General features: G+C 40.1%; 1 protein-coding gene across 1 annotated transcript; it reads left to right on the plus strand.

Moving 5' to 3' along the window:
- The first annotated feature begins 1,689 nt into the window (after positions 1–1,689).
- AVPR1A (arginine vasopressin receptor 1A) lies at positions 1,690–6,228 on the plus strand. Its single transcript, XM_040491531.1, has 2 exons — positions 1,690–3,212; positions 5,431–6,228. Exons 1-2 carry the CDS (start codon positions 2,234–2,236, stop codon positions 5,715–5,717), a joined length of 1,266 nt encoding a protein of 421 aa, XP_040347465.1. The 5' UTR covers positions 1,690–2,233; the 3' UTR covers positions 5,718–6,228.
- Positions 6,229–23,651: the final 17,423 nt, after the last annotated feature.

The following is a 23,651-nucleotide window of genomic DNA, read 5'->3' on the forward strand; positions in this document are numbered from 1 at the left end:
TGTGTGTGTGTATACATACACAATACCTATGGATAACTAGTACTATTGTTTACTGAATATCTTCTAACTATGCCACCGGATGTAACCCAGTAAGTTATTTTTATAAATTGGATATTGGATTTGCTTATCGGATCAAAGGGAGTGACACAGCTGAATAATTTCCTGAGAGACCACCATACAATCTCTTTGAATTAAGAACACCCCACAGAATTTTAATGATCCTGTTCTGCAGATTTCCTCTCCTCCGACAACATTATTTCTCATAAGGTGCACCAATAATGTAATTTGTGACTTAAAGGAAGGTCATCTCTCCAAGTCCGTGACTATTACCTATTGCTTGGAGCATTTTTCCAGAAAGGTGGCCTGCAAACCTTTTACTTCTGGCCATCTCTGAACTTTAAAAAAGTGTTTTGCCTCCTAGGTATCTTGGAGAAAATGAGAGGAGGCAACACAGCTTGTAAGGCAGGTACTTCTATTCCTAAGCGGTATAAATTGAAGCTTATAGAGACGCAGTGAAGCAGGACTCCGGAGAGGAGTCCGGTTCTCTTAATGCGACAACCTTTGGGACTCGGCATGCAGAAGCTAAAAAGCAACGTGGAATTATCAGTGAGAACTGCACCTCAGAAAATCCTTTGCTTTCTTTGCCAGTATTTCACGTATATTTTCCCACGACAATCAAATTTATACCACGTTCGCAAAACACAAATTTGCCGACCAAAAAGTCATGTTCGTGTATCCACAAAGTGGACATAACCTTATAAAGTGTGTGTTTTTTCTCTCGCGAAATAGCCTGAAAACAGCTCCCCCTCGCTGTGGTTCGAAGCATCTCTTCACCAAAGTTCAAGCCAGAGCTCAAGTAGAGGGTGTTTCTGCCTTTGCTCTGGACCAGCAGCCTGGCTCGAGTTGTTCAGTTGCTAATTAATAGGTAGGTGGTCTCGCTGCGGAGACAGCGCCTCTTTCCTGACCGGAGCATGCATCTTTCTAACTCCCGAGCGCAGGAATCTGGCGCCTTTTCGCTCCCATGCCCGGAACGGCACTGCCTCGGTGTGCGCTCTTCAGACAGCTGCTCTTTGTCCTTCCAAAGAGATGTCCCCACGATTCAGCAGTAAGCAGACGAAGTCCCCACGGACTACTGTGGCCCGATTTCCGTCCATCCCCTCTGTGGGAATCAGGCTTTTCCCGGAGGAAACCCCAGGATTTCTAGTTCACAGAAATTCTCTAGGCACCCACCCCAACCAGGAGACGATCCTTTTCCTGCAGTAGATACGCCCACGGCCGCCCTGGGGCCGCGATGGAATAAGCGAGCGCCGGCCGGGTGACAAATAGCAGGTGTGTTACTGCGAAGATGGCGCTTTTTAAGCGACGCGGTAGTGACCCTCCCGGGGGCGGGGGAGGGGGAGGGCAGGGACCAGGGCGGGGAGAGGCTGAATTCTCGGAGCCAAGTTGCCCTGGGAGTAAAATGAGCCCGGCAGTGGGCTGGCTAGCTGCAGAGGTGGAAACCCCGGTTGGAGCAGTTGGGGTCGCGCTCCTAGTTCAGGCGCAAGGAGCGTGAGCGCCCGGAGGTGGACTCGGGATTTCAACGTACCGCATATTTGCCTCTGTTGACGTCAAATATGGAGTTAAGGTGGCTATTGAGGGGGCTTCAGGAAATGGTGGCCCCCCAACACCCCCCCCCCCAGGGGGGGGGGGCATAGCACGTCTAGTTCTTCAAGTTTTTGTCAGAAAAGAGCGGGAAAGCGCCCCCATCCAGCCTGTTAAGCCGAGGAATCGGCGAGTCTCCCAGGCCCACCCCTGCAGCAGTGATGCAAAGAGAACAAATCAGCGACGTAGAGAGGAGGGAAAAAAAAAGAAAGAAAGAAGGAACCCCCTGGGGGTGGTGGGAGGAGAGAGCGGACGGAGTAAGCACGGAGCAGTCTCCAACCACTGGGACGAGAGGGAGCGCTTTCTGGGGAAACAAACTCCGCATAAATAATTGAGTTTGGAGCCCTGCGCTTTCAGAAGCTCGGAGCGCACCTCCCCAGCGCCTTCCTAGCTGAAAAGGAGCCGAGCGGGGAAAGAGGTCGGTGACGGGAGCGAGAGCAGCTCGGCCGGCGGTGGGACGCTGTGCCCGCAGACGCCCGCAAGAGGGACAGCAGGGCCCAGTGAGCAGAGCCCAGCGAGCGCGGGAAGGACAGCGCGCGACGGGCAAGGAGCCCTCGCCAGCGGCGGTGGGAAGACAGCTGGGAGGCGCTGCATGGACAGCATGCGTTTCTCCGGAGGCCCCAACGAGGGGCCCGCGGACAACTCCAGCCAGGGGTGGCCCCTGTTAGCCGGCGGTGTCAACGGCAGCCGGGCAGCGGAGGCGCTCGGGGACGGCGGCAGCCCCCAGGGGGACGTGCGCAACGAGGAGCTGGCCAAGCTGGAGATCGCCGTGCTGGCTGTGACTTTCGTGGTAGCCGTGCTAGGTAACAGCAGCGTGTTGGTGGCGCTGCACCGCACCCCTCGCAAGACGTCCCGCATGCACCTCTTCATCCGCCACCTCAGCCTGGCCGACCTGGCCGTCGCTTTCTTCCAGGTGCTGCCGCAGATGTGCTGGGACATCACCTACCGTTTCCGCGGGCCTGACGGGCTGTGCCGCGTGGTGAAGCACCTGCAGGTGTTCGGCATGTTCGTGTCGCCCTACATGCTGGTGGTCATGACCGCCGACCGCTACATTGCGGTGTGCCACCCGCTGAAGACGCTGCAGCAACCGACGCGCCGCTCGCGCCTCATGATCGCTGCCGCCTGGGTGCTGAGCTTCGTGCTTAGCACGCCGCAGTACTTCGTCTTCTCCATGGTCGAGGTGAACAACGTCACCAAGGCCCGGGACTGCTGGGCCACCTTCATCCAGCCCTGGGGTCCCCGCGCCTATGTAACCTGGATGACGGGTGGCATCTTCGTGGCGCCCGTGGTCATCCTGGGTACCTGCTATGGCTTCATCTGCTACCACATCTGGCGCAACGTCCGCGGAAAGACGGCTTTGCTCCCGGGAAAGGGCGCCGAGGGCGCGAGTGGCGCTTTGCATAAGGGGCTCCTGCTCGCGCCGTGTATCAGCAGCGTGAAGACCATTTCCCGCGCCAAGATTCGCACGGTGAAGATGACTTTTGTGATCGTGACCGTTTACATCGTTTGCTGGGCGCCCTTCTTCATCCTTCAGATGTGGTCTGTCTGGGATGAGAAGTTTGTTTGGATCGGTAGGTGTCGGGCGGGAGAAAGGAGGAAAGTGCGGGAATTCGGCTGTGCGTGTGGCTGGGGTTCGGGGGAGGGGGTGCTTTTCATACTATCCTCTGGGGCAGTAGTTCTTAAACTTCTGCATGCTTAGCTTTGGGTGAAATTACCAAAACGGCAGGGGTCTCCAACCCAGACATTTTGATTCAGTAGCTGTGGAATGGGGCCCAGGAATGTGCACTTGTAGCTTGAAGTGATCCTAAGACAAATCCAGAAACTGCGCCCTACAGTCAACCAGGCAACTACAAAACGTGATAATGACTTTTTGCCAGATCACTAACCACTGCGCTAATTTCGCCCCCCCCCCCCCCACCGCCTTTGCGTCTATCGGATTCAGATAAATATTTGTACTGTAACCACTGCTTTTTGCTAGCTTGTGAAAAATATCACAATACAAAAATTTTGTAGAAATGCCCCAAGGGCAAAGATAAACGCACATATTTTTTTCTGAAGAAAGATTCTTAAGAAGCCAATAATTCTAATTTAGCATTTAGTGTTCCATTTCTTATCATCTTTTAACTTTTTTTTCTGACAATTACTGTAGCACCTTTTTTTCTGGTATTTTAAAGCAGGATTATTGATAAACTCTAAATTTGTTAAAGTAATTAATTCATCTTTCAGCACTAACTTAACCATACATCTATAGCAACCCCCCCCCCCCGACACACACACAACTTTTGCAGTGTTTTATGGAGAATGTTCTCTACACCTACTAGTTTCTTGATTCTAATTCCTCCACAAACTAAAAATATTAACTTCAAAAGAACCCCACCAAAAACAGTTAAGGCTGGGTCTTGAAAAAAGTTATTTCCTATGAGTGAGAAAAAACCCAACTTTTTCAAATAAAATATATTACAGGAATGTTACCAACATCAGCTATAGTTGGGAAATAGGTATCTGGGAAGAACTGTCTCCTTTTGCTATTTGAGATTGAGGTAGGGAGCCTGTGTGATTTACTATTGGAAGTTATATGTGCAAATAAAACATTTGACAGTGAATTTAATTCAAACAAATAAAAATACCTACATGGCTATAATATTACTGATAATAAATAATACAACATAAATGCTATATTTTTGGTTTATCATTTCCGGTCTTGCTTGATCTTATAGCAGCCTCGTAATTATTGCCAATCAAATAAAAAAACTCAGTCTAATTATTGCTTTATCAGAATTTAGACATAATTTCTAAAAACTTCTCTACCTCTGCATAGGTATGGTGATGATTTTCATTTTTTTTGAATACAGTCTGTAACCATAGATCATGATCACCTTTAATGGTAGCATTTTAGCACAAGGTATGATTAAATCACCTGTAATTTATTCCAGCATAACAACAGTGAGAAGACCCAAGTTTATATTTAATAATGAAGAAAAAGTTAGTGCTTGCTGATTATTCTTATGTTTCAAAAAGGTGTATTATCAGTGTCATAGTTCTGTGAAAGATTATAATATTTATGTGGTTTACCAGTGCAAATTAGCATAAAATATTTCAAAAACTTGTTGGAATTTCCTAACTCAGCTGTTCTTAATATAATTTAATTGCCCAAACCACCAAAATGGTTTTCTTTTAAAATCAAAAGAAACTATAGAAAATTAACAACAACAAAAACACAAAAAACAACTCCAGAAACAACCAAATAATGCATCCTTCAGGGACCTATTACTACTGTTCCCTTATGTATAGTTGTCTTATTACAAAATATGTTTAATATTTAAAAGTGTAGAACTACTAAACATGTTCCATAATGTCATACTTTTGCCTTAGTTGTTAGGATGAATACAATTTTATTTATGTGGCTATAGACTTTTGAAATTTCATTGAAATTGCAGCCATTCTGTAACTGCTGTGTCTGTTAGCACATACTAATGCTAGTATAAAGAATACACATTTTTAAAAAAATAAATTGTGTCATATTCTTCCCACTCATTCTACTGAGATATTTTCAAGTGGTTTAAGATATTTGAATGAACGTCAATGCATCTTGCTTATGAAAATATTTCACAACCAAGCAATTTCCAGACACCAGCCATTTCCCGGATTAATGAACAATATACTTCATTTTCTACATTAACCCATAACTTTTTCCCCACTTCTAAGAGTCAGTAGAAAAATGAGTTCACCCAGTGCTCAGTTACTTTCATTTGACTATTTAAATAATCTCCCCTTACGTTTTTTGTACAGAATCAGAAAACCCGGCCATCACCATCACTGCATTACTGGCTTCCTTGAATAGTTGCTGTAATCCCTGGATATACATGTTTTTTAGCGGCCATCTCCTGCAAGACTGTGTCCACAGCTTCCCATGCTGCCAGAACATGAATCAAACGTTCAACAAAGAAGATTCTGACAGTATGAGCAGAAGACAGACTTCTTACACTAACAACCGGAGCCCCACAAACAGTATGGGTACATGGAAGGACTCGCCTAAATCGTCCAAGTCCATCAAATTCATTCCTGTTTCAACCTGAGCCCACATTCACGCAGCCTGACTCTTGTAGTGGTCTTTTGGGTCTACTGGCTGAATCCAGCTAGAAATCATGGGAACAAATGAACTTCTAAGAGATAAGCGTCAGTTTGTTGAGTGCAAGACTGTGTTTCTAGTTGCATTTTCTCATTGCTATGACCAAAAGTTATGAATTGTTTTATATGGGACGTTAAAAAATAAAAAAATTTAAAAATGATGAAAAAATATGCTACACGAAGATTTGTAGGCCTAATTTTCAGAAATATAATAGAAGTTATAGTTCTAAAGGAAAAACATAACCACCCTGGCTTTACATTCTGTTGTTGGTTTCCTTTCTTTTCTTTTCCTTTTATTATGGATAGAACTAAGGCTTGCTTGGTTTAGAAGTCATAGGATGTAGGGGCATTATTTCAAACAAAGTGAGCTCATCATCAGCCTTAGTGTTTGAAAGGAATTAGAAGAACCTTCAGAGAAATTTTTTCCATCCAATAAAAATCAGTTCATGCATCAGAAAATGCAGCCTCAGGTGCACCTGGGTGGCTCAGTCAGTTAAGCATCTGACTTCCGGCTCAGGTCATGATCTCAGAGTTCCTGAATTCCAGCCCCACGTTGGGCTCTGGGCTGACAGCTCAGAACCTGGAGACTGCCTCAGATTCTGTGTCTCCCTCTTTCTCTGCCCCTCTCCTACTTGCAGTCTCTCTCTCTCTCTCTCTCTCTCTCTCTCTCTCTCTCTCTCTCTTTCAAAAATAAACATTAAAAAAGAAAAGAAAAGAAAATGTAGCTTCAGGCAGAGACCTGGAGATGGGATAACGCCTTGGACAGGCATGAGTTCTTGGGGCATATGGAGCAGGGGGTGCTTGGTTCAGAGCAGAAAGAGAAAAGTTCTGTTAAATGCTAAATTCCAAAATGGTAACTTTAGAACCGACAGTTCCCTCCTTGTTTTAGGCTCCTCATGTTGTACCAGTTGTAGAAGGTATAATTTATTAAGATGCTGAAGGTTAGAGCAAATATTGTCAAATGGCTAATAAAATCTTTTTTCTCCCACTGCAAGGCCATTTTAAAATCAGATTTATGTAAAGAATATCCAGTTTTGTTAGAAGAACAGAAATGGATTGCCCAAGGTACTATGTAGACTTTGTCTAGAACACTGTAAACATATTTCGACCAGTGTTACAGGGTATTCTGTGTTGTGGTGGATAGTAACATGATTATTACTTCATGTTTGGGGTGTCCAGACTTATAAATAAGAGTCTCCTAAAGAGAAACTCAAGATGTAGAATGTCCCTTCGTGTTTAATTAAAAATAATTTGGTCTTTCCTTCCAGTCTCCCAACTGTCTAAGTTACATATGGTAGACGAGAGGCACGGTTGGATGGAATGGGGTGGAGATGGAGGGAAAAAAATTGTTCTGCACCTAGTATGGTTTCCTTTGTTACTAAATGCATGATTTTGGAAAATTACTTAAGCACACATAAAGCTTTCATCTCCTTGGCTGTACAGTGGGGTTGATAACGCCTCACAGGATTGTTGTGAGGACAAAATGAAATCAAAGATGTGAAAAGATCTTCCTGAACTGTCACGTGTCATATGAATGTACCAATTGCTTTTATTATAGTCTTAGGGCCTTCAGAATTGAACAGCTTTTTCCTGTTTACTTTCCATTAACCAGAATTTGTTGGTTTCATGTCTGGGATATAAAATCCTAGAATTTAAATATAGCTCTGCTGATTCATTGGAGAGCATTGCCAGCGGCCACTAAGCCTGACTTGTGCCTAACCAAAGTTTTCCAATTCAAAGATAGAACTTGCTTGCCTTTAAATGCAGGTAAGTCATGGGGCAGCTGGGTGGCTCAGTCAGTTAAGCGTCAGACTTCCGCTCGGGTCATGATCTCATGGTTTGTGAGTTCGAGCCGTGCACTGGGTTCTGTGCTGAAAGTCTGGAGCCTGCTTCGGATTCGGTGTTTCCCTCTCGCTCTCTGCCCCTCTCCACTCTCACTTTGTGTGTGTGTGTGTGTGTGTGTGTGTGTGTGTGTGTGTGTGTGTGTCTTTCAAAAATAAACATTAAATAAAAAATAAATAAATGCAGGCAAATCAGAGCCAGCCAAGAACACCAATTTCTTTTACTTCTAAACAGAGATAAATTACAGCACGACTTGACTGTTGTTACTGCATTTTTCATTAATCGAACCCAGTGTTTTTTTCCGAGCTATTTTGTCTGGCTCCCTCTCCTTTTTAGAGATCATGCAATGATTTGAGGACACATCATAAATATTTTGAATCCCTTAGAGGAATTAATAATCATTTTCATAGCATTGTTGTTGTTGTTGTTGTTGTTGTTGTTGTTTAACTTTGCAGATAAGAAATTGAGGACTAGATAGCACTGTGAGAACCTGGAAGTTTCAAGTTCACTCCTCTTCATTCTCTTGCCTTTCCAAATTCTCACGCCCGCTACTCCCTGGATTGATATGCCTACAAAAAGCTTGCAAATATTTTATAGAAATTAAGCCCTTAGGTTTTACAATTCTGCTTTTTAAAAATCAGAAATATGTCTCTTAAAGGGCACTGGATGGCACATTATGAGCCACCTTAAATTAATCAGTTCCTCATCATTTGAGTCATAATAGCACCTCACTAACCCTGCCCTCTCTGACGCTGTCAGCTCCTGTGACAGCTTCTCTTCAACAATTCAGAACTAAAGCCCTCTGGGTTGGTACAAAGATGAGCCCATCCAATTCCAAAATAATAGCCTCATGTTTTTTGTACAGACTGTTTCAAAATATTGATGTGTACCTCCAGGTAAAACAATTCTATTTGAATCTTCTATTTAGGAACATCTCTCAAATAAGTTGTGTATCAACCTACTGAGCTGTGTTCTCTCATTTTAATGCATCAGGAGACAAGATAATACAAAAGGCTAGGGAAAACACCAGATGATCCTGAGCGCTAGTTCTTCTGTACTAGGCAAATAGACGGTAGTATTCTCCGTGATTTAGGCTGAGAAGCTTAACTTAGCTAGTTGCTAAACTTCCTTAGTGTTATGTACCCAGATATGGTATTCATATGTCCCAAAACAATACTCCAAGTGGAAGAGTCCTGCCTGTCTATTTTAGAAGAAAGGGTGGGGCACCTGGATAGCTCAGCCTGTTAAGCATCTGACTTTGGCTAAGGTCATGATCTCATGGTCCGTGAGTTAGAGCCCCAAGTCGGGCTCAGTGCTGACAGCTCAAAGCTTGGAGCCTGCTTCAGATTCTGTGTCTCCCTCTCTTTTTCTGCCCCTCCCCTGCTCACATTTTGTGTGTCTCTCTCTCAAAAATAAATAAACATTTTTTTTTAAGAAGAAAGGAAACTGTAGGTGGTTAAGAAGAGTATGCTAGGACCTTTTCTTGGCTGAGGAGAAGATCTAAGATATTATGCCAAATGAAGGCTTACAATCAAAGATAAATGTGTAACATCACCTTATTTTATTTTGCAGAGTTATCTGTGGGAACATCGTGCAAGCATACAATATTAATGTATCTGTGTGGGTATGGGGAATGTAATTAAAAAATAATCCACTGGTACAGAGAAATGGGCGGTGTCATTTGATAAACATTAATTGTTGACAAAAAAGGAACATTTTACTTTTTTTGTGGGGGAGAGGGGCAGAGGGAGAGGGAGAGGGAGAGGGAGAGGGAGAGGGAGAGGGAGAGGGAGAGAGAATCTTAAGCAGGTTCCATGCTCAGCATAGAGCCCAATGCGGGGTTTGATCCCAAGACCCTGGGATCACGACCTGAGCCAAAATCAAGAGTTGGGTGCTCAAATGACTGAGCCACCCAGGCACCCTGAATAAGGAACATTTAAGAGTGTGCATTAAGTAATTAATGGGTTAATTTGGGACAGTATTTTTAAAATGTAAAAATAACTGGGCAGGAAATTCGTGAAATTCTTCAGTTACATATATATTCGCCCTACACACAGAACTTCAATCATCATCAAAGTAGTCTTACACCATAAATGAGGGAAGGGTGTGGTTTTTAAAGGGAAAAAAAGTCAAGCAGACTTATTAACATACAGCACCCTCCTAAACTTCTTATAATTCCTAAAATGGAAATCAAACACAACTTAAATCCGTTACTACACAAGGAAAGTAATCCAATTAGGTTACAGATTTAAGTTTTTCAGACTCTAAAACCCACATTATTGTAATGAAATTTGATACTTGAAGCTTTAAATTATAGTTCAGGATTTGATTCTACCACTAAGGCATAATTAGAACCATCCAGGGAGATTGAGCCTAATCCTTCATCCCAAATATCAGAGATTAGGCTCCTTTAAAACCCAGGTAAACTGGGCCCTTAAAGGATTTTCATACTGGAAGCAACAGCTGTATTTAGAGTAAGCCCAGGGCAGAGCCATCTTGCAGGTGCAGAAGCAGCCACTGTATCTACCTCCCTGTGGCCCTTGGCCACTGCCAACGCTTGGAATCATGAGTAACACAGGATGATAAATATTAGAGAATGAATCTTGTAAAAAAATTTTTCAACGCAGGGCTTGAACTCACAACCCCAAGATCAAGACCTAAACTGAGATCAAGAGTCAGACAGTTAACTGACTGAGCCACCCAGGTGCCCCTAGAGAGTTAATCTTTACTGCAACTTGACCTCAGACAATTTGTGCAAAAATTGAAAACTATTCATTAGAAAAGTTACTTCCTTTAAGTCCCCAAGACAGACTAAATAAGTTGAATCACTCAAATTGTGTGACTCCCCCCCACACACACAGCCATTTTAAAACTGTTACTCTAACTCGATTTTTAAGTACATTAAATTATCACGAATGAAAAAATATATATGACCTAAGTACATCAGCATCAAAAATGTACACTAAGGCTAAAAGTTAAATGCTATTCTTTTTTCTTTTTTGTTTTATGTATTTATATCACATCTTTTTACATTGATTTGTATTCTAAATAAAAACAAAATGTGATGGAATGAATTAAATATTTTTGTGTTCCAAATCTGAAAATAAATCTGACTGTAATATAAGAATAATTAAGAATCATTATTAATGTAAAATAATTAGCATTTCCACACATGAAAGTTGTTGTCTTTATTTCATGGGAATTCTGACTTCATATATTCTATAATGCTTTAGATCATTATTATAACAAATTTACTAAGAACTAATGCTGTAGAGGGGCGCCTGAGTGGCTCTGTCAGTTAAGCGTCCGACCTTGGCTCAGGTCATGATCTCATGGTTCATGGGTTCGAGCCCCGCGTGGAGCTCTGTGCTGACAGCTCGGAGCCTGGAGCCTGCTTCAGATTCTGTCTCTCCCTCTCTCTCTGCCCCTCCCCAGCTTGCACCCTGTCTCTCTCTCAAAATAAATATACATTAACATTAAAAAAAAGAACTAATGTTGTATATTTAGTATTCCATTTTGGGAACTGTTTATTCAAAGTTCTACATCCCTTAACTTGTTATGCTATACAGAGGAATTTTAATGTGTTTTCTTGGGGTAATTGTATGGTTCTGGTTTTGATGGATGTTTGTGGCTATATCTAATAGTCGTTTACAGGAAAAAGATGGCTTGTCATATTGTATCGAAATATAACTGGTGTATTTATTTCCCAATTTTACTGTGTATTGGCTTGATTCTATAAATAAAAATACCAAATTTATTTGAAATAATTCTCTCATAATCTAGTTTAATAATGAAATATATTTCAAGTTAATTATGCTGATTTTGAAAAAAACAAATAAGATCTGTTTTATAGCTTTTGATAGGTTTGTATTTGAGCACAAAAATGTTAATGATTATATTATTTGACAATAGCAAGAACAAATAGAACTTTGTAACAGCCATTTCAGTTATAATCATGAAAGCATATAATTTTTGTTGTAGTCTGTATTGACAACAAAAATAATCCAATTAGCTGAGGTCTTGTGTGTCTTCTTAGCCTAAAAATGTCATCTCTGTCTATTAGTTTCCACAAGTTGGTTAAGACTGACTTCTGGGCCCAAAGATCAAGACTCTTCCCATTTAGAAGTCTTTAAAATTGGAATTCTTTACGCTGTGGATTCATAAATTCAAATCATATTAACTTGCAATTTATGCTGTAATATTTTCTCTTTATTTTATTTTACAAATTAAACCCTAATAGCATAGACTAAAGGGCTTATTTTGGGTTTGGCTTAAACTCTAAGCAGTGAATGCCCAGAATGGAAAAAAGGGAATTTGAAGTCTTTATTTTAAAATGCTGTTATTTTAAAACCCACTGTTACTTAAAAGACTTATAACTGCTTAAGAATAAACAGGATTTCTACCAAAGCATATTTCCACAAGATCCTATGAATCAGGTAAATCTGAAATAATAGTGTCATTGTATACCAGAAGAGACTCATAAAGAAACGTGCTAGTGTAAAATTTTTGATTTATTCATTCATTTGTTCTCTATCTTTATCTCTTCTGAATCTCCAGAGTTGTGTTTCTTCCCTAATACTTTCCAAATGCCCTCCAAATACCTTCACTATGACACATACAAAATGATTTGCCATGTTGGTTTGCTAGTCTGTCTTCTCCACAATGATCATATTATACCTAAAAATAGGAGGTATGTCCTCTTCCTCTTTGCATCCTCATGTAATAGGTGTTTTCTATAATAGCTGCTTAATTAACGTAGATGCTATATATATTATATATGTATACATATATATTATATATGATATATTTACACACACACACACACACACTAAATACATATAAATACAATAAATACATTCTACATTGTACTGGTACAATACATTGGTAATCTGTATGTTAAACATTGTGTTTAAAAGTGAAAAGCTTTAATTACAAGATGCTTGTATTGTGAAAATAGTACTATACCAGAGAATCAGAAGCCTCAGTTTTTCTACCACCAATAGCTGAATGATCTTGGGGAAATCACTTTAACGAATCTGGAGAGCCTAGGTAATATCATGCTGCTTGCAAACAAATGAATGTACAGATTCAAACCAAAACTTAAAATGATTGCAATAGAAAGGCTTTGTCACTACCACAGTAAAGCGAACTTGTCCCTAGGTTAGTAACTATATCACCCTATAGGAATTCAGCAGAATTTAAGTCCAATTGTATATTTGTGCCTCTGCCCAAATCCCAGCTTCCACAGTTTACCAAAGTATCCATGTTTTGACCACAATTGCACCCCACAAATTTGTTACCTAAGTGTCCACGGCCTGTATGGATGCCTCAAACTTTTAGCTCTCTGTGCTCACCCTTAGTTTTAATATCCAAATAAAATGTTTTGGCCTCATCTCATACATTTTTCAAAATCTGTGCCTTGTTCCATATATAAGTGGAATCCTGAGGACTATTATGAATTTCTGCTTCTATTGAACTCTCAGTTTACAGCTCATTAATTTACTTTTCATGACTACTTTTCTTTACTCATTCCCCTCACCACTTTTCTTCCAACACCTTCTATATAAGCACTTGGCTGTCCTACGTGATGGGGTTCCCCTGAAGGATGGGGGTCAACATGGGACTTAGATTCTGCCTCAGAAGAGACAATGATTCATATTCACCATCCTAAAGGTCAATGACCATCCCATCTAAGTAGGATTACTCTCTAATCATTCTCTCCTTTAGGATCTTGCTGGCTGCCCTCTTGCTCAAGCCTCCTCTCTCTACCAAGACCTCAAGTCCCTGTTTTTCCAACTGCCAGAAATTAACAATTTCTCCTTTTTAGCTTGTAGAACTATTTAGATTTATTTGTCTAAAGCCCTCTTACTTAGATTATGCCTTTGAATACAGTGCATTGTCTTTAAGGTGTTTTCTCAAGCAAATGAGCCATTCTCATCCCTTATGAAATGTTGTTTTCCTAGATCAAAGAGCTCAAACTGTACTGTGCTTCTAAAATAACTTCTTTTTTCCTTCACTTCTTCCACACTAGTTGTGAAACATACAGGGTGCTTAAATAATCCAAACTTTGCCCTTCCTTATGCATTTGTGTAACCTTTGTACAATTACTATTTCTTCTTCTTTTTTTTTTTTTTAATTTTTTTTTCAACGTTTATTTATTTTTGGGACAGAAAGAGACAGAGCATGAACGGGGGAGAGGCAGAGAGAGAGGGAGACACAGAATCGGAAACAGGCTCCAGGCTCTGAGCCATCAGCCCAGAGCCCGACGCGGGGCTCGAACTCACAGACCGCGAGATCGTGACCTGGCTGAAGTCGGACGCTCAACCGACTGCGCCACCCAGGCGCCCCAATTACTATTTCTTCATGTTGAATTGCCCTCCATTCCCATAGGTTCATAGCTAACAGGGTCATCTCAAAATGCTGTATCAGACATTCATCTCTTAATATTCTTAGAAGGAATCCAATCCAGATGATTGGTTTTTCTATTTCTTCTTGATTATTTCATGTATTTTTTTTTGTTTACGTGCAAATTCTGTAACATTTCATTCCATAGCAGTCAAGCAATAAGCAACTGCACCAGCTAATGTTTCTATTATATATATAATATGTTAATATTATGTGCTAATATTATATGCTATTATATGCTATATAATACATATTATATTATATATGCTACAATGTTTATTTTGTATATATAATATGTATCATTAATAGTATATATATAATACATATAATACATATAGTTAACAGACTATGTTTTATATATGTATTGTATATATATTATGTATAGTTAATAGACTATGTTATAACATTAAATATGTTCATATTATATATGTTATATATGTTTATATGATATATATAATATATATATAACATATATTATGTACAGTTAATAGACTTTATTTTTTGAGTAGTTTTAGGTTGACAGCAAAAATTGAATGGCAGGTGCAGAGATTTTCCATATACCCCCTCTCACCACACATTCACAGCCTCTCCCATTACCAACATCCCTCAGCAGAGTGGTTCATTGTTACAATTAATGAATGAACCTATGTTGACACATCATTATCACCCAGAGTCCATTCTTTACGTTAGGGATCACTCTTGGTGTAAATTCTGCGGCTTTGTACAAATGTAAAATTACATGTATCCATCATTATAGTATCATACAGAGTAGTTTCACTGCCCTAAAACCCCTCTGTGCTCTGCCTATTCCTCCCTCCTTCCCCTCCAACCTCTGGAAACCACTGATATTTTTATTGTCTTTAGAGTTTTGTATGTTATATTTTAACATCCACTGTGTCCTTAATGCCCTAGCCTAGATCACCGCTCCAGCTTACCTATTATTACTTTACTGTAAACCAATATCATGTAAAATAAACTAAAAAACAACTTAAGTTATTTTAAAACAAATGAAAACAAAACAAAAAAATCTTGCCACAATTAGCCTTTCATATGAGCCCAGCCATTTGTCAAAATCTCTGTTAGAGGCTTGTATACCCCTCTGGTCTTTCTCCTTTCCCTCCTCCTTGTACCAGCCTTAAAGCATCTTCCATTTGCCAGTTTCTACTTTCCCACTTGGCTCAACTTTTAAGCACTAGCGTCAAATTGTCCAAAGAAACAAAGCTCTTCCACATCTGAGTGTAAGTAATGCATCTTGCTCCTCAGGCCCTGTTGCCTGTGGATGAGAGATCTGAATCCCAGAACATACAAAAACTGTTTACTCGTAAGGAGGTCTGAAAAGCAAAAGAATAGTCCATCAACAGAGAGAGACTTTAGAAAATCCAAAGAATCCAAAGACTGCATTTGGAGATAACAAAGAGCTCAGATAAGATTCTTATCCAACTCCAATTTAAAAAAGAGGGCATAAAATATTAACATTTTGAGGGTATTTTAACTGTTAGTTATTCTTTAATTGCTTCATCTTGTAGAAGCAACATTTACCACCGTGTCCAGATGATCTGCTCACCCCCTGATTCAAAGCAGCGCAGATAAATGGTTAAGATTCTTGGGATGGAAACAGGGACTCTAATGACAAAGACAGAAGAGGAATATCTGCCATTTGCAAGTTTAAAAAAAATTTTTTTTCAGTGTTTATTTTTGAGAGAGAGAGACAGACATGAGCAGGGAATGAGCAGAAAGAGAGAGGGAGACACAGAATCCAAAGCAGGTTCCAGGCTCTGAGCTGTCAGCACAGAGCCCGATGCGGGACTCGAACCTACGAACCATGAGATCATGACCTGAGCTGAAGTCAGATGCCTAACCGACTGAGCCACCCAGGCACCCTCTTTTGCAAATTTTTATAAATATGCATAAATGTCTTTCTTCCCTCACCCCCATTTACATTTAAATCACAATTTATCAGGTAAAAATTCTGAAGGAATTTCAAAAGGCTGGTTACAGTTTAGATGACTATAAAAATCAGCCTCTGGGGATTTTTTAAAATGGCTTACTTGGCTAAGCAATTTCCTTAAGTAGATTGGAAATTAACTGTTCAATAAAGAAAGGCATCTTTAATCTTTAATATATATGGAGAAACTTTTAATACATAGCCAACAGATGTCTACGTACGTAGTGTGGGAGTGAATGTTTTGAGTGAATGAGGTATTATTTGGTGTCAACATGGGCTAAGTATGTCAGAGTTCATTTGTCCCCAAAGCATTCACTGCCTTTTCTGTTTATGTAATGGTAGTATGACGCTGTGATTTCAAGACCCACACTGACATTCCAAGAGATATTAAAAGTTCAGAATCTCTGGAAAATAAAATGCTAATATGATTTATAGCTTCATTAAGAAAAGGAACTACTAAAATTAGTCTTTACAATTTCAAATCTATTAATGAATTTCTCTGTAGAAATTATAAGTGTATGAGCAGATCACTATTCCTATTGGTAAATTAGTCATTGGGTTTTATGAATTTTTTCTCTGAATATTTTAGGTTTAATTGGGTGTTATTTCTCTCTCTTATTCAAACACAGAAAATGTTATCTCTGAACATTTCAGGGAGAGGGAGGGAAATGACTTCCCATCAGCTGTAACATCTTTGACCTTGGAAACAGTCCCTATTTCCAGGCACCTTGCATAAACCTTTCCCATTTGCCTTTCTAGATTTGGGTTGAGTTGGAGGCAGGGTGCTGGGCCTTAAGACAGTCTCTAGGGGGTGCCTGGGTGGCTCAGTTGGTTAAGCGTCCAATTCTTGGTTTCAGCTGAGATCATGATCTCATGGTTTCGTGAGTTTGAACCCCACATCAGGCTCTGTGTCTACAGGGTGGAGCCTGCTTGGGATTTTTGGTCTCCCTCTCTCTCTGACCTCCCCCACTCATGCTGTCTCTCTCTCATAATAAATAAATAAACTTAAAAAAAAAAACAAGTCTCTAAACTAGAATATCTCATTTCTTAATCTGAAAATTCTTTCTCCTTCCCAGTTACTGGCATCGGACATTGATGTCACCACATTATGCTGGCCCATTCGCCCTGTAAATGCAGTCTGTCTTGTACTCTTAGGTTGTGCCATCCAGTTGACTCCAGCCCACCTGCACCAAGAGATCAACTCCTTCCAGCTGGACCTTTTAACACTGGTTCACAAAAGTCTCATCAGCCCACCTGTCCACCTGTGTCTGCATCCTTGCTCCTCAGACCAGGCTTCTCAAACTTCAGTGTGCAAATAACCTGAGGATCTTACTTAAATGTGGATGGATTCAGCAGATTCTGACTCACTAGGACTGATTGTAAGATTCTGGATTTCCAACATCTCCCCAGTGATGGTAAGACTGCTGGTCTGTGTACCACGTTTTGAGTAGCAAAGTCTTAGGGGGCCTTGGGGCTTCTTTCTGTAATGCAATGGAAGGTTTCATCCCAGAGCAGTCCCATATCTTAAGTATGCAGCCTCTGAAATGGTAAGGTAAAATCAAATTGTCCAGTCTGGTCTAATGGGAAGTGGTTTCTAAGGTTCCTTACCCTGCTTCTTGCACGAGGATGTTGCCCTAGGGATTTCTATTTGTAGGTGCCAGATTCTAGATTGAGAATGAGGAAAAAGAGAATGGACCTGGGAACTCCAAGGCTAGAGTAAAAGTAATCTTAAAAAAAAAAAAAAAAGAGGATTCTGGGCACCTGGCTGGCCCAGTTGGAGGAACAAGTGACTCTTGATCTCAGGGTTGTGGGTTCAAGCTCCATGATGGGTATAGAGTTTACTTAAAAATAAAATATTTAGGGGCACCCAGGTTGCTCAGTTGGTTGAGCATCAAACTCTTGATTTTGGCTCAGGTCATGATCCCAGGGTCATGGGATTGAGCCCCAGGCTCTGTACTGAACATGGAGCCTGCTTAAGATTCTCTCTCTCTCTCTCTCTCTCTCTCTCTCTCTCTCTCTGTCTCTCTCCCCCTCTGCCCCTCTCTCCTGCTCAAGTGCCCTGTCTCTCTCTCTCAAAAATAGAACAAAATCTTTAAAAAAAAAAAAGGAAAAAAGGGGACTCCACATTTCTGATAAAACAAGAACACTGCCCTCCAGTATAGAAGATTTTCTTTACCTAACAACCCTGTGATCACAGCCTATCTCATAAAGGCTAATCCTCTAGACTTCTGGCTGCTAGGAGAGACCTGAGTATTAGGTCTTTCCAACAGGCAAGATGATTGAGCTGTCCTCCCAAAGCATCTGGACATAGTCATATCATAGGAGCATCACTGACCCATTGAACATATTCTATCTGATAACTGCCCATCTTTACTAGGTCTTTACTGTTCTTTGCCATTCAATTTTTTCCCTATTTTAATAATGCAATAACATGCATATAATTTTAAAAATCAGATGGTACAAAGATGATGAAAAATAATCCAGTTTCCCAGAGGTAAGTACCTCCATACTTTTAAATAATACACTTATTCTTAAATGTGTGGATTTATTGAAGTCATTTATTGAGTTCCTGTCATGAAATTCAGCCCAGTCCCCTTCATCCTTCCTCTCCTACCTTCCCAATGTAGTTATACGAGTACTTTAGTTACTTCAATAATCAGTGTTATGCCATTATGATGTAGAAAATAAGACTACAAACTCAGAACTTAGTTAGAATATGGTAATTGTTTATAAGAACTCTGTTGGAGAAGAAAAGGACAGGCATGCTCAGGAGCCATCATCTGGGGAACCATACTCCTAAGCTCTATAACACATATAACTTGCAGGCTTTTTTTCTTCCATGGAGACAACCTAAGACCCCAAGATCCCCTCTTAGCACTGACTTGTAGTTAGCAGAATTGAAGAATCCAGCTAGGGAAAAGGAGTCTTCTTAGTCCTTAAATTGGACCTTGTACTATATATGATCAGTTTCAAAAAGACTGTTCTAAAAGTATATATCTGAATGAAGTCACAGCCTTTGTCCAACAAAACATTTAGGATATATAGAAAGTCACAGTGCTCATCCAGGGAAGTAAAACATTAAGCACTTGTTTGACAAAAAAAATTTTTAATATTTTTTTCTGATTATTGGCATGTAGCATTCATTCTTTAATAAGAGTCTAATATCTTCATGAAATAGAATCTAGCCCTAGAGAAAAATTAAAAATGGCTACTATCCATTGCTCATTTTCTAAATGTGATAGTGTCCTAAGTATTACCTTTACAGTTTCACCCTTACTACTTAGGAAAAGCTTATTATTTAAATTAGGAAACAGATTCAAAGCAACTTGCCAAGATCATAGGGGTACCAAACACAGAGCAAGAATTTAAAACCAGGCCCACATGACTTCTCCTGGCTTTTACCAGTGAGGCTGTGCTGTTTCAGAGGAATGGGCAGTCTGTTGTTGGTGTCCCCAACTTCTTTTTCTGTGTCTCAAATAAACAATTATGCAATCAACCACTCCTCAATATATGTCACCTTTTCAATGAAGTGTTTACATGTTCATTTTTATCATTATGAATAAAATGGATGGCTTCCCCCCCATAAAAAGTATCTAAGGCCCAGTGGACCAGATAAACTTATATTCGTATTTCTGAAGACATTCCACCCCTGAACAGTGTTAAATCTCTAAATAGAAATTAGACTGTATTGAAAAAGTCTCCCTGTTCTCAGAATCTCTATAAGAACCTTCCACACCTTTTCAGATTTTAATATTGTTAACCGCAAATGCATTACACACTGTCCTCCTATAATGACAGCATCCATTCACTTAATAACTATTTATTGAACACCCACTAGATACTGGAGAGTTTTCTAGGCACTATAGGCATGTTGGTGAACCAGACAGACAATGAGGAAGCAAAAGGAATGTATCAAATGAAAATAAGTGCCATGAAGAAAAATGATACAGAGATAATGGGTAGTGAGCAACTAAATTAGAGCACAGGGACCATTTTATATGGCATGATGGGGAAAAGCTCTTGAATAAGATGTTACTTTAAATAGAAAAGCCTTAAGACAGTGAGGGAGTCTTGTGGATATTGCAGGATGAACGTTGCAGGTAGAGAAAGCAACAGACACAAAGTCGTCCACACAGGAGAACCACCATCAGCGAGGTGCAGGTGGCTGGAGTGGGATGAGTGAGGCAGAGAGGAGTATAAGCTGACATCAGAGGTGAGGGCAGTATTGGGGGTATGGGGGAGCAGTGGATGGTAGGCAGACTTGGGTTTTTATTCCGTTTAAAGTGGAAGTGCAGGGGCACCTGGTGGCTCAGTCGGTTAAGCGTCCGACTTCAGCTCAGGTCATGATCTCCCAGTTCACGAGTTAGAACCCCGTGTGGGGCTCTGCGCTGACAGCTCCGAGCCTGGAGCCTGCTTCAGATTCTGTGTCTCTCTCTCTCTTTCTTCCCCTCCTCTGCTCATGCTCTGTCTTTCCCTCTCTCAAAAATAAATAAACATTTTTAAAAAAATGTGAAGTGGAAGGACAATGGAGGATTTGAAGCGGAGGAACAACATAATCTAATGTGTGTTTTAGGGGATGATTCTGGCAGCTCTGTCGGCAATAGGTCCTACAGAGACAAGAACTACAGCGGGAAGAGCAGTTAAGAGGCTTTTGCAAGAGAGCCAGATGGCGGGTGATGATGGCTCAGGCTGGAATGGTAGTGAGGCAGGTTGTGAGAGGTAGTGAGGTTCTGATAAATTGCGAATGTAAAATTGATTGGTCTGCTAAAGGGCTGGATGAAGACTTGAAAGAAAGAAAGGAGTCATGAGTTACCTGAGGTTTCACCTCGAGCAAGTGAAAGAACAGAGTTTCTATTTATTCTAATGGAGAAAGGGAAGGCCATTAATTGGAAATCATGAGTTTGGGACATATTAATATTGAGATACTTAACAGATATCTAAATGTAACACTTGAGACTCCATGCTGATCTGCCTCTTAACAAAGACTTTAGTTGAAATCAACACCTATCATACTAAATGTTGTAATATTAGAGACATTCTGGTTAATACCAGGAATAAGAGGAATGTCAAATGGGCTTCGGATACATGAACCTGGAGAGCAGGGTGGTGGGCAGGGCTGGAGGCAAAAATCTGGCAGTCATCAACATATAGAAGGTATGTAAGTCTGAGGTTTGGATGAGACCCTCAAAGGAATGAGACTACCTAGGAAAAAAGGAATATTTGTGAATCTTAAGACTGATACATTCCAATATCTAGTTGGCATGGGTTCCTGGAGCCCCATGCCACACATATCCAATCATATCTGTCCTGCCTAGGCAGAGCCAGATTACAAGGCAGAGATTGACCATAGGAGATAACTTAATCCTCCAATTCCTTTAAAACAAATAAAAAGCAGTTTTGCTTTTGGATGAATGGTAAAAAGCCAGTGGAGTCAGCTTAAGCAACAGGGCTTCATATCAGTTAGAACTACTGAAAACCCACACTTCATTTCCAGCAGACTACATCTACGGAAATACAAATGGTACTAATTTACACAGATTCCAAATATTAAATAATATTTGGGGGGAAATGTTGGAATAGAAAATATTGAGCTAATTTATTATACTTCAGCATGACAAAAAGGGAGGGCAAAATGTTGAAGTACAGTAGCCTCCATCTCCACAGGGGACACATCCCAAGACCCCCAGCAGATGCTGAAATCACTACAGCGGATCCTGGAACCAAACCCTGTATGTATGATGCCTTTTCTTATATATACATACCTATGATAAAGTTTAATTTATAAATTAGGCACCGTAAGAAATTGAGAAGAGTAGCTAATAATAGAATAGAACAATTATAACAGTATGTTATAACAAAAATGTGAATATGGTCTCTCTCTCTCTCTCAAAATATCTTATCGTACTGTACTCACCCTTCTTCTGCTTGTGATTATGTGAGATGATACACTGCCTACATGAAGGATGAAGTGAGGTGAATGAAGGAGGCATCGTCACGTAGCGTTATGCTACTACTGACCTTCTGGTGATAGGTCCAAGGACGATCACCTGTTTTCAGAATGCATTTGACCGTAGAAATTGAAACCACAGATGGGGCAGATTGCTATAGTTGAATGTTTTTAAACTAGTGCGTTGCCATTGTTCTAAATTATTCATGCATACTGAATGTGTCTAAAAGGCATTGATAAAGCACTAATTCTGGAATCAATGCTCACCATGGTGTTAAAAATTCTTCTAAGTGTTTATAAAATATTCACTTAATCCTCACAAAAATGGTATGAGCTGGAGACTATTATTAACCCCTTCTTAAGGATGAGAAGAGTGAGGCACAGAGAGTAGGTGAAGCTTGCCTAAGTTTCCACCTCTAGGAAGATCACAGCCAGGATCTGACCTGCAAATGAGGTCAAATGAGTCTCTCTCAGCGATGAGACTGCAGAGACTTCTCTTGCAGCACTATGCTAGTCTGTCTCTCAACAAATGCTTTCAATTTCATACTAAATATTGCCATTAGAGACGGTCACCAAGAGCAATATGAATTACTATTATTGGAGTGTCTGGGTGGCTCAGCTGGTTAAGTGTTCAACTTCAGCTCAGGTCACAATCTCATGGTTCATGAGTTCGAGCCCAGCCTTGGGCTCTGTGCTGACAGGAGCCTGGAGCCTGTTTCGGTTTCTGTGTCTCCCTCTATCTCTCTGCCTCTCTCTCTCTCAAAAATAAATAAGCATAAAAATTTTCTAAAAGAATTACTATTATTACCATTGATATTTAATGTCATTCTAAAAGTCTTCAAAAAGCAATATGAACTCAAAACAAAGGTACAAATTAAGAGGATATAGGATCACCATAATTCAGCTATGATGTGATTATGTAGCATAAAAACCCAAAGTAATCCATTGCAAAGCTACTGAAACTAATAAAAAAAACTACTAGACAGAAGCAAAGAGCATTTTTTTATCCACCAGTGACCATAGAGACAATATTCTGAGAAAATAAATCCCCTCACAATATTAACTATCTAGAAATAACACAAAATACTGGAAACTCTATAAAATTATAAAGTTTTAATGGGATATATAAAATAAAGCTTAAGTGAACAGACGACATATGTTTTTGAATAGGAAGACAATGGAAGATGTTGATTTTTCTTAATGTATAGCTTTAACACAATTCCAACAACAACAACAACAACAACAACAAATCACTGATAATATTTCAAAGCCTTACTGATAATATGTTTGAGAGTTGACCCAGACTCACCAAAATGTTAACAGTGCTCATACCTAGGGAATGGAAGAAGTGGAAAAGAAAGGGTGAAAAAGAACTCCAACTTTTAGGAGTTCTATTTATATTTCATATTTATATTTCAATAATTCTATTTATATTTCAATAATGCTTCCATTTTTAACAACACTATAGCCTAAAAATTACCAAAGATATCTCCCATATCCTGACATGTATTTCAAGGCCAGTGGCACAGACTTAAACAGAAAAATTGATGAAATAGTATAGGTTTTCTATAAATAGAGTCACATTTTATATGAGTTTTATGTAATAAAGGAGGTCTGACAAATTGATAAAGGACAGAACCATTGTTCTAATAAGGAGTGCTGATACAACTGCTTAGCAGTTCCGAATTAAAAAAAAATCTATTTAGTTTCTCACTTCATTCCACACTCCCATGTTAAATTTGG

Source organism: Herpailurus yagouaroundi, unplaced genomic scaffold, assembly GCF_014898765.1.
Source record: "Herpailurus yagouaroundi ecotype Mexico unplaced genomic scaffold, PumYag 182, whole genome shotgun sequence".
Taxonomy (NCBI): Eukaryota; Metazoa; Chordata; class Mammalia; order Carnivora; family Felidae; genus Herpailurus; species Herpailurus yagouaroundi.